Here is a 12,904-nt window from a genome sequence, read left to right as displayed (position 1 = left end):
TTGAGCTTTAATTATGTTAAGTTTCATTTGGAATTATCTTTAATATTAGAGGATAAGAAAAATGTGTTAGGCTCTACAAATCTGTATAATTTTGTTTAAATGTTAATTTACTTAACTTAAAAAAGATATTGTTTTTAACATTCAGTAACATTTCGCGAAAAATCAAATTCGCAGTTTTTTTTACAAAAAGTAAAAACCTAAAGAAAAAAATTAATAAAAGTTGGTAAAAATAGATTTTTGACTCAAGCATCTTTTCAAAACGTTGAAATATTGGCTTCAAACTACTTTTACCTTTCAAAAAAATATTGCTGCCAACATTCAGTAAAATTTTGAGGAAAACTAAGAACCTAAAAAATTTTTTACAAAAGTTGGTAAAAATTGACTTTCGACTCAAATATCTTTTCAAAAATTTGAGATTATGGCTTCCAACTAATTTTAACTTATATGAAATATTGTTTTGAACATTCTGAAATTTTTTGTAAAAAATCAAATTGATAGTTTTTTTTCTACAAAAAATTAACAAAAGTTGGTAAAAATTGATTTTCGACCCACATATTTTTTTTTAAACTTTGAGATATTGGATATTTAATAATAATAATACTGCTGTCAACATTTGGTAAAATTTTCGTGCCGAGCTTGTTAGAGGGGTTTTTAAGAGGACACAGAGTTCGCTCCTGGGGTGAGAATGTGGGTGTAGATCTTGCAGTGGATAAAACTTCCGTGGTGCTGCTCAAGGGCATGCTATCTAGGAATAGGCATCCAACTGTCAGGGCTGGAAATGTTTCTCTGAGATATGTAACACAAGTTACATACCTTGGAATTACATTTGTCGAAAGACTTAGCTTCCTCCCACATTTTAGAAGTATTAGGGATAAGGTATCGGCAGTGGTTCCCATGGTCAAAGGATTCTGACCAAAGAATGGGGCCTTTCTAGGAGGGCAGTTCGTACTGTGTTTGAGGGACTTTTCGTTGCATGTGCAACGTTTTGCGCCCCATTTGGTACAACACAGCCAAACTAGCTGTCGGTAGGAATACAATTCTCTCGTGTCAGAGAGTAATGCTTCTTGGCTCCTTGTCAGTGTGTCGCACTGTCTCTATGGAGGCAATGCAAGTGCTGGCTGGGGCACTTGCGAATCTTCCTCGCCTCACAGTCAAGGTCGTGGAAACGCTGATTAATTATCAGCTCAAGAAATATCTCAAAGATTGAAAGCTTCTTAATGACCGACAGTATAGCTTTCGTAGCAATAGGTCCTCTAGTGATCTCATGGTTCATGCAAGTGCTGGCTGGGGCACCTCCTCTTGACCTGATTTTAATTCGATTGTCGATTGCCAACTTGTCCTCAACGGACTGGGAGGAGGCCTCAAATTTTACTGACAGGAGAGAAGGGCGTATTAAAGATTTGCTCAACAGAGGTGTGTGATCTAGATGTCAATCTAGATGGACAGATAGTGGGAAGGGAAGTGTAACTTTTGAGTTTCTTCCTGAGATAGATCAGGCAGTTATTGTTAGGGACTTTGGTTTCTCGCTCTTCATGGGCTATTTACTCACAGGACACGGGTCCATAAATGCATTTTTGCATAAGGGAACTCTTTCGAAAACAGCGGAGTGTTCCTGTTGTAGACTGTCCTCACTATTCAGATATTAGAGATCTCTCTAGTATGGGCGTTATTAGACATGATTACAATTAGGTATTCAGCCGAATCCTTAGTAATAGCGAAACTACTGGGAACCTAGAGGTTTACGCAAAACAAGTTTTTGCACGAAGGAGGTGCGGTAGGTAGGTTAGTCCACTATGATGTCTAGGTGGTAGTGTAGAAAAAAGACTTCGAGACCACAACTGGTTGAAGTGACAGTCTATCTTAGAGTGTGTAAAGAGCCAATAGCCAATTGTCTACTATTGCTTATTAAGATAGACTAATATATTTCTGTGTTTTGTGTGTATGTGTTTTTGCCTGGATGTGCTTTGGTGTGTATTGGGCTTCTTATTTGTTACTGATGAATAAATGTTTAGCTTGGCCCCATGAGTTGGCTTAGGAATCTCATTAAAGGTTCCTGGTTGTGTATCATGGTGTCATTTCGATGTATTGGTGTTTACTATGCATTACTGCCAGTATTCAACTGGTGGTTGCGCAGAGCAATATGAAGGATGCCATTCCTTGGGCAGTAAGGAGTCCATCTGGAAGTAACCTTCGCGGTTTCGAAGCTCCACCGGAAGCTATATTCTGGTACCACAGGAGACAGGAGCCCTGGTTCTTGTTGTTTCTAGTGTTTCATATTCACTGGGCAACCTGATACCACCTGTCTGAGAGGTAGGGCCCCTAGTGGGAGTATCGTGGTGGCTGTGGTTGCCATATGCGGAACGAATGGCATTCTAAGGGCACTGATTACTACCTAAGTCCCCTAGTATGTTAGATAAGCCTCGCTCCTCAGCAAGGAATGTAGTTCATGCCTTACACATGACTATGAAATTGTACTGGGATGGTACTTGTACTATCCTGACCAACACTATTCTTAGTTCCGATATTGTGGGTAGGCCCAACGTGAAATGAGTCTTAAACGGAAGGTGTTCACGTAAAGCGTATCAATAATATATCCTGCTGAAACCACATGTCGTCTAGGTCCATATGGCAAAATTTGGGTCATGAGAAATTAGTTACCATCGTTATGTAGCGCTCGCTGTTGACGGTGACCGCCTCACTAACATTGTTTTCAAAAACGTAAGAACCAACTACGAAGCCAGCGCTACATAGGAAACGGCGGCGTTGTCTTTTGTCATGAAAATAGAGCTCCTGAGCCAGTGGATCTTACCGATCTTGCGTTCCTTGAAAGTACAGATGTTGGCTGTTTGTTTACTTTTTGTACGTCTCATATAGAGCAGAGCAGAGCAGAGAAAGCAAATCTCTATGCTAGGCAGTTCGCCGCCAATTCAACGCTGCCAGTGAGTGTTATGACTCCGCCTGTACTTGAGCGAATTAGTGATTCTATGGAACCAATCTTTTTTCGCACTCGTACTGTGGCAAGAGTCCTAAGGGATCTAAACACACATAAATCCACTGGTCCGGATGGTATCCCCGCTATTGTTCTGAAGAGGTGTTCTTCAACGCTGGCAAAACAACTGCGTAAGCTTTTTTATCTGTCCTACTCCTCAGGACTCGTTCCGAGTGGATGGAAACCCGCATTTGTCCAGCCTATTCCCAAAAAAGGCGAATCTTCCTCGCCTCACCGTCACCATCACCAAGGTCGTGGAAACGCTGATTAATTATCAGATCAAGAAATATCTCAAAGATTGAAAGCGTCTTAATACCGACAGTATAGCTTTCGTAGCAATAGGTCCTTTGGTGATCTCATGGTTAATCTCACCGAACAGTGGAACAAATCTTTACATCGTTTTAGAGAAATTAAGATTATTGCACTTGATATTTCAAAAGCATTTGATACGGTTTGGCATCAGGCTCTCTTATCGAAAATGCGTGCCTTCGGTTTTCATGAATCCCTGCTTCATTGAATTAGTAATTACCTTTCGAATCGTTCAATACAAGTAGTTTTGGATGGATTCAAATCTAAAAACCATAGAATAAATTCTGGTGTTCGCCAGGGCTCTGTTTTAACTCCAACACTCTTTCTCATTTTTATTAATGATCTCCTGCCTACAACATCTAATCCAATACATTGTTTCGATGACGATAGTACTCTAAGCTTTTCAGATTCACACCCCTCTTCTTCGGATGTGGAACTGCAACTACAAAATATGATAAGCTCATTAAATTCCGACCTAAACAACATTGTACAATGGGGAATAAGAAACCGTGTGGAATTTAATATTTCGAAAACCCAATGCTGTCTTCTATCGTTAAAGCGAGATATACCCCCTTTGCCATTATCCATGGATGGCACTTGCATCAATGAGACTGAACATCTTGATATTCTCGTCATGTGTATCACCAACAACCTTTTGTGGAACGATCACATAAGCGATGTCGCCAAAAATGCCGCAAGATGCTTTGGTTTTCTAAGGCGATGCAACAAGTTTTTCCTTCCTTGTGTATTACTCCCATATCTGGGCTGGTGCTCCTGCAACTTACTTAAGCCTCTTGGATAGAATTGAACGTAGATTGATTGGTGATATTACCATCATAAGATCATTTAGGTCTCTTGAACATCGTCGAAATGTTTCTTGTCTCACCCTCTTTTACCGTTATTTTAATGGTTTATGCTCTAGAGAAATAGCCAGCTGCATTCCTCCTCTTAAACAGTTCAACCGTAATACTCGCGCTTCTAGGAATGCTCATTAATATACCCTCGAGCCCAACTTCGGTGGTACTGTCAAGTTCAGAGATTCGTTCTTTAGCTGTACTATGCGAATGTGGAAAGCCTTGCCACAATCTGTCTTTCCCAGCTATTGCAATTTTCAGGAATAAAAAAACCTCACATTACAAATCAGTTTAATATCCAAAATTTTTGTTTAAAAATAGAAAGCTAAAATTATAGCTTCAATTTATTTTAGATTTATTTGATCTGGAAACGAACAAAAATGAATTTATGTTTCAACATGAGATAATTGTATGAAATTTCAACTTAGTTATCCAAAACCATATCATACTTGAAATGTAAGTTAAAGAGAAAAAATAATTTTGTATTTATTTGCTGGTGTTCAATAAACTGCCTTAGGGAAGGTTTTCGTAATGTGTATAACTTTTATCAAAATGTATATCTCCAATTGATTATGAACACGTCGATAAATTGTATCCAAACTTATTTGTATATTGAACAATTTAAACCACACGAGGACTAACCAAATGTGTATATTCACTGATGTTAGATTTGTGGTTTCTAAAAATACACACAAAACGACACTTGCACACTTGTCTATGGATGTACTCTCCCTCCTTTATTTATTCCCTCTAACTACAATTTTATTATTAATTGAAAATTAGAAAATTAGAATTCCGCTTCAAAATAGAAACAAAATATATAATTAATTCTAAAATTCTTTTTCGATATAAACAACCAACTAAAAACCTGAACTTTTCAATTATTAAAATTCATTTCCAGCTCATTCAAACAAGTATTTTAACGTAACGTATATATAAACATTAACAAAACACTTCACAGTAGACAGATAGTACGAGTACGTAACGTAATGATTTATAAAATAAAATACATGCAAGCATAAAACTTACCTTTTCGATGATGCATACTAAATTAATGGTTGATCCCATATCCACATGAAGTTCACCAGAACCAAGTATAAACGCCTCCGGCACGACCACTTGTAAATTCACAAAATGCGAAATGACACCAGTCGGAGTTGAGACCTGCCAAATGAACAAAATATTTTCCATCACTTAATTGGCAAACTTTATACATAAACATTCATTCGACTGAAAATTAATAAATAATCACAAAAATTTCAAAATCCCCAAAAACCCTTGTATTCGTACAGATACCGGAGTATACTGATCTGATATTCGTTTTGGTATGTTATAGATATGTACAACGTTTGTATGTATTGTATGTGAATATCAGCTACTGAAGAAAAGGATTAAAATTGAATTGAATGAGTTTTCCAAAGAGTTTTGTGTATGGATTTTCTGGTGTGATGTGCCGTTGACGTTGAACCTCAATCCAAATAAACAATAGCATTTGCTGTCAGGCTTAATACAAACTGCATGTCTGTTGCACTATGCCAGACCATGCCTTGCTTTACCTAATGCCTATGCTACTCTCTTTCTCGCTTCACACTCAAATAGTTAAGTAAACACATTCCATACACAACATGTACCACATCAGATACCATCAGGTACCTACATATATAGATCCTAGATCCTAGAGCTTCTGTATCCGCACCAGGCCCATCAGGATTTTAATAGAAATATAAAACGAGAATATTCATTCGAGATTTCAAATTCCATATAACCAAGCCAAAGTCATATAGCCTCATTGCCTCATAGTTATAGTCATAGCCAAGTCGAGCCAAACCAATTCAAGCCAAGCCATAAGGTATAGCCATCAGAAAAGTTAAGCCACCGAAAAGAGAGAGCGAGAGGTGGGCGACTTTGTTTATATTTGTTTGCGGATTTTACAGGCAGAATTCAATATTTGAATCGTTTGTCCTGATGTACAAATGACTTTGGGGTGCTTACCTGAATCACCAGGATATGAATGGCTCCAAACACACTCACAAAAAAAAACACACACATAAACGATGTATTTTACATGAGTTTCATAAATTCATCCTTGACGTGTATTATAACAACTGCTATTTATAGCAAGTGCAACATGTGCTTATACCTGCCTCTACTGCACTTCCGTCGCAAATGCCACATTTCAAGACACACCTGACAATGAGCGACTGATTTGTTTGCCATGGCGTATACGCAATATTTATTTATTTTTTATTCGCTTTCTTTCTGTGACCTAAACGAACTCAAGAAAAAGAATTCACCAAACTTGTTTCGGACAAAATTGTCTGTAAATAAGGAGAACTGCAACTTATAAAAAAAAATAGAAAAGAAGGAGATTTCTTAGAATATTTTTTTTTTTAAATTCAAAATTTTACTAATTTAAAGCTGCTGCTTTTAACATAAAAATTCCACTTCTCGAATACACAATTTTTAAGAAGGACTTGTAAATTTTCGAAGTTATAATTTAAATTTCAATAATTATGTTTTAAGTATTTCAAAAATATTACTTCATAAAAGTCTTTGTCCCTTACTTACTAATAATTATTTAAGTTTTCGGGAAACGATGTATTTTCTTAACGTATTCTTATATTCTACACTTCATAGAACGTCCGAAATTCTCCTTAAGGGTTAACAGATAAGCAATTCAAGAAGTACGGGTATTACGGTTGAATTTTTCGATGGCGGAACTCAATATGTATTTTAGGAAGAGCATTGTTTCTCAAAATAACGATAAAACAAGGATAGGTCCATGTTCCCTCAGCATGGAGAGAAGTTAAAGTTGTTTTTATACCCAAAGCAGGTAAATGCTCGCAAAGTCAAACCTAAAGACCTAGTACCTATTAGTCTATCATCATTCCTTCTTAAGACCTTGGAGAGATTGATTGATATCCATTTAAGGGCAAGTATTGATACAAGACTTCTGTCTTCGTCTCAACATGCCTACTGTAAAGGTAAATTGGTGGAAACAGCGTTACACACTTTAGTAGGCACCGTCGAATATTCCCTTCATCATAAAGAGTTCACTATGGTTGCTTTCCTTGACATCGAAGGTGCCTTTAACAACGTGGACACATCTGCAATCACATCTGCACTGACATCTCTAAATGTAGAGAGTTCGCTTCGGGAGTTAATTCATTTAATGCTTACTAGCAGAATAATTAACTCAAAACTGGGCAACTCTTCTAGCAGACGATTCGTTAGTAGAGGAACACCGCAAGGTGGAGTTCTATTCCCTCTCCTCTGGAACCTGGTGGTGAATGAAATCCTAACTGGTCTGAATGCGGAGAGTTTCAGAGTGATATGCGGACGTTGCTATAGCAGTTTCAGGAAAGCATCTTAACATCCTAAAAGAACTCTTACAAAATGCCTTGGACAAACTAATACTTTGGGATGTTCGGTGTGGACTGGGAGCTTACCCACACAAAACCGATCTGGTCTTATTTTCGAGGAGATAAAAAGTTCCATTTGTCAACCCTCCCTATATTAAAGGAATCCAATTAAAATTCTCAGACGAGGCTAAATATCTGGGTCTTGTCTTAGACAAAAAACTAAATTGGAAACGCAACGTACAGGAAAGAGTCAAAAAAGCTACTGTAGCTCTCTTTTCTTGCAAAAAAATTAGATAATAAATGGTGCTTACAACCCAAAATCACGCATTGGCTATACACATCGGTAATTAGACCGATGTTAACGTACGGTGTGGCAGTATGGTGGACTGCTTTAGAGAAAGGTATAAACAGGGATAAGTTAAATAAAGTCCAACGTTCAGCCTGCCTATGTATAAGCGGATCGCTTCCAACGACCCCGTCTGCGGCATTGGACACCTTCCTCTACTTAACACCTTTTGACATATTTAGCAAACAAATAGCTATGTGCACTGCTATTCGCCTTAAAGCTTCGTCGCAGTGGACTAACAACAACATTGGCCACTCCGTTATTCTTAGGTACTAAGAATCAATTCCAGAGCATACAGACTACACCATCCCCACACTACAATTCGACAGACATTTCTAGATTTCTATACCTCCCAGATTTTTTGGGAGGAAAGGACATTCTTGGACGATGAGTCAATCCATTTTTACACAGATGGGTCAAAAACAAAAAAATGGGTTGGTGGAGTCGTGTACTTTGAACGACTGAAATTAAGTCTCTTATTCCGCCTTCCCAATCATTGTAGCGTGTTTTAAGTAGAATTTTTGGCGATAAAGCAAGTATTGTCCTGGCTCAAAGAAAACTTGATATGAACATCTGATAGCCAGACCGCTATCAAATCTCTCGATTCTGTTTTTTTCGATCATCTCTAATAGAGATGGCACAACAGTTTAATATTCACCTTTACTGGGTGCCGGGCCATAGAGACATTCCAGGCAACTAAAGCAGATGAACTCGCCAGGAACGGTACATTACAGCCCATCCTACCACATTGGGAACATTCTGGCATACTTATCGCTACTTCTAAACTGCTGCTAATGCAAGACGCTGTGAGGAGGTCAGGCACCAGGTGGAACAGCATCACCACGTGTCAAGTAACAAAAAATATATGGCCAACACTATATTTATAACGTTCAAGGTGCTTGCTCTCTCTTAGCAGATCGCATATAAGCTCTATAATAAGTGTCATAACAGGACACTGTCTAATAGGAAAGCACGCCAGGCGTATTCTCAAATGACTTTTTCAAAAGCTGTATGGACGCGGAAGAGGTAGAAGCAGTTCTTTATCTTCTCTGCACATGCCCTGCTCTTGCTCGAAAACGCTAGAATTACCTAGGAGAATTCTTCTTTAACGATCTAAATCATATCGGTACATTCAGCCCCTCACGTAAGGGAATCAAGCAGGTTCTATTGAGCTTAGAAGGAAGCTTCAAGATTCATGTGGTAGCACAATGGGCCATTAAACTGGCCTAAGTCTGTCAATTTTAAAATGTCAAAAACACAAACATAACATTGATTTAACATTAGTAGCTATTTTAAGAACTCAACTTAAGTTACGACATAGTAAGATTCTAAAACCGTTTAAATTAGATAAATTATTTTTTGAGCTTAGCAAACTACATCTTTAAATTGTACTAATTTTAAAATTTTGTATTTAATTTTAATTTTATTTAATGACAACTCAAGACATCAGCGTATTATTAGCTGATTTTTCATATTTTTAAACACATAACTTTATGAATAAATTGTGTTTATGAATTTATTATCTAACCTTATACTTATTTTCTTTTAAGGTGCATTTTTATGATTTTTGCTGATTCAAAAATTTAAATTTAGTTACTCAATCCTTCAATATTAGGGTTGACATTTGTATATTTCTGCTGAAATTTAATCTTTTGAGACATTTAACTATTAGATTTCTTGTAAAAATAATGTTAGAAAATTGTATGAATGAAGATTCGTTAAACTCTGTATTGAATGCTTTTTTAAATGTTCCTATATTTGTATATATTAAAGTGAATATTTTTAATCCTTAAAGATACCTTAAAGATGAAGAGAGCTACATACAAGTGACTTAGAATTGTTCTTAATTTTTCTTTTAAACTGCAGGTATCAGAAACATCAGCGACAATAAATTGACTAAATAGAAACTTAATACAAAAATGTATTCAATACTCTGCAATTCAATTACTTCATGTACCACTTTGGACCCCATGAAATTCACCTGACAATGAAATATCATTTCCAAGTGATTTCTCCGCAAGGACGACGACTATACCAACTCAAATATACATAGTTATAGGGGTCGGTATAGTTATAGCGAAAACTGTGTGATGCAGGACTTTGTGAGATTTCACTTTTTTTTCCAAACTATTTTATTACATCCAAAAAGGAGCGAAAGGATATTGAAGGTTGGTTTCTGTGTTGTGTGATGCATCATGAGTGAATGTATATGTAAGTATATGAGTTGGAAGTAAAGTTGTAGTAGTTTATGATGTATGCAAGGAAATTGTGCCTCATCTCCTTTTGCTGGATGTGACCTTGAATTAAGCACTGGAAAAATAAATCAACGGGCTTAGTTGGCTGTGATGGTTAAAATAATATTTCCTCGTGTTTAAAATCCTTATCGGTATTTTATGTGTATTTTTTTTTCTCTTTTACTCAATTAAGTCAAGGATTTTGTTTTGCGAAAGGAAATTCTTTTGATTTGCATTTAATAAAAAAAATATACTAAATGCAAAACTGAGTGAGTACAGGTGCAGATAGATTCAGGATGGATCTCAGAAGTAGTATTTTTCTAGGAGGGGGTGGAAGGTTTTGAATACGAAATATTAAGTCAGATAATTTTCAGAATATGTGCATAAATGTTTTTATCCAAAGAAATAGATACATACCTATATTTTATATACCTACATAAATTGTGTACCTATGCAACTTAAAGTTTATGGATAAATGAAATGAATGAAATTATACTTTACTTTATTTGAAAAGAAATGTTTTGAATATTTAAGTTCAAAAGAAAATTCAAATTAAAATTAAAATATCGAACGAATGCCTATACCTAAATAAATATTTATAGTTTTCTCTCCTATGAAAAATATTATTCTGAAAGTTTTTAAGGCTTGTGTTTCTACAAACAGAGAGACATGAAATGCAAATTATTATTTGGAATGTTGATATTAGTAAAATAAATAAGCTATGGGCTTTTTTAATGTATTTAAGTTTGACTGAGAAAATCAACGATGTGATGAAAATGTACTTAATTTATATGAATGAAAGTAGATATCAAATAGATGACACTCACTTAAATGTAATGTGTGGTATTATTAAAATTGCTAAGAAGCAAACAAATTCGATTTATTAATATTTACATCATATAAAGATCTTTAAAAAGATGTTACGTATAAGATTTTGTATGTTTACAAAGACCAGGAATTTGTATAAATGTAACTTTTCGAGAAGATCACAAAAACTAGTTACGAATTTTATACCAATGGTTGTTGTTGACTATGTTTTTGGAAGACTTAGATTGACATCTAGAAGTATTGAATAATTTTCTAAACGGATAAAATTCAAATCATATCATATAATGATGTAAAACGTTAATTCAACTCTTTCTCTAAGGTTTTGGGATGAAAATTCTTGTAGGGAAGTATGAATTTTGATTATTGAAAATATAGCTTATGTATTTATCATCCTTTATCCCTGACAACAGTACTCGCACACAGGAATGGTTGAGAGCTGTAAGTAATGTAGTTAGATAGATTTTCTTTATTACAAACATTTAGTTTACATAATATACAAAAACCATTGAGCATGGCATTGCCGTAAGCCTATTGACAAAAATAAAATTTACATGTATTAAATCTCTTATTTTATTAGAATAATTTACATTCCTTTTGGAGTCTGTTTATAACGATCTCTCCTTGGCATTGGACAATCTTATAAATTTGTTCAGCTCTGACACCAATATCTTACTTTTAGGTGATTTTAATTTACCACACATTGACTGGATTCCATCCGAAGACGAATCCTGCCTTGAAGCCTCTCCTTCTTCTTCACAATTGGAACTATCTCTTCTCGATAAAGTCCTTCTTACTGACTTACAGCAAACAAGCTGTATTAAAAACTCAAAAAATCGAAGTCCCGATTTAGTCTTTTCTTCTGACGCTATTAGTACTCTTGTTCTAGAATCTAGTTTAGGAATTACTAATATTGACAAATATCACCCTCCTTTGGACTTTTTTTTGACCTAAGTAATCACCTTACTAATCACAGTAATTCTTTTATAATTTTGATTTCAGAAGAGCCAATTTTCAGCAGTTGTCTGAAGATTTAACCATTTCTGGAATTGCTGATACACTAGCATTTTCTAACATTGACGAAGCAGTTTCAACTTTTTATAGGATCCTTAATTACTGTTTTGAAAAAAATGTACCGATAAAGAAATCAAGAAATACAAACTTAAGCCATCCTTGGTATACGAAAGAATTGCGTTTACTGCGTAACAAAAGAAATAAGGCATGGAAAACGTATCTCAAAACTCTGTCTCCAGTCAACTTCTCTTTTTATGTTAAACTCTTTAACCAATTTAAATCTCTTTCTAATTTTTTATATGCTTGTTATGTTACTGATATGGGCACTTCTTTGAACGAGAATCCTAAAAAATTTTGGAATTTTGTAAACTCAAAGAAAAAATCAGATGGCTTTTCAGTTAACTTCACTTACAAGAACCTTTCGTTAGATAAAACTTTTGATATCTGTAACGCTTTCGCAACGAATTTCCGTGAGTCATTTGTTAATAGCCCTCATGAAGTTGATGAAGTATATTTTCATAATCTTCACACTTTTTCGCAAACTAGCTGTAGTCACATACCTGTGCTACAGAGTACGGTCCTTGATCTTTTATCTGCGTTGAATGATGACTGCTCAGCCGGTCGTGATGGTATTCAACCGATAGTACTAAAAAAGTGTAGTAATGCTTTAGTTGAACCCCTTGTTACGGTAAATTTTACCGCAACAAAAACCAGCCTTTGGCTGTTTTCTTTTTTTCCGTTGTGGCTGCAAAATATCGGCAAAGTTGAGGGCAACCATGGTCTCATCAACCACAGGTGTACCTAGCCTTTATTTTGCAAAAGCAACAAAAACAGGTGATCGAGATCGAGAACTAGTTCTTTCGACAAGGTCGAAAATGCCGGCGGATGAGCCGAAGAAGTATGCGGTCAGGCGGACCCTACTTAACAACAACAACAATGTATTTTTATTTTAACCATTCTCTTTAACGTAG

At 35.8% G+C, this 12,904-nt stretch overlaps 1 protein-coding gene across 4 annotated transcripts in view; it reads right to left on the bottom strand.

Annotated features, from left to right (window-relative positions):
• The window catches only part of LOC129950117 (zwei Ig domain protein zig-8), a 425,570-nt gene that overhangs the window by 13,718 nt on the left and 398,948 nt on the right, over positions 1 to 12,904 (bottom strand). For all 4 annotated transcript variants that reach the window (XM_056061944.1, XM_056061943.1, XM_056061942.1 and 1 more), the window contains one exon: positions 5,182 to 5,316. In XM_056061944.1, coding sequence (XP_055917919.1) covers positions 5,182 to 5,316 — 135 coding nt within the window. The remainder of the gene's footprint in view (positions 1 to 5,181; positions 5,317 to 12,904) is intronic.

Source organism: Eupeodes corollae, chromosome 3 (genome assembly GCF_945859685.1).
Source record: "Eupeodes corollae chromosome 3, idEupCoro1.1, whole genome shotgun sequence".
Classification (NCBI taxonomy): Eukaryota; Metazoa; Arthropoda; class Insecta; order Diptera; family Syrphidae; genus Eupeodes; species Eupeodes corollae.
Note: the sequence above shows the minus strand (reverse complement) of the source record. Positions and strands in the feature narration are given on the sequence as shown.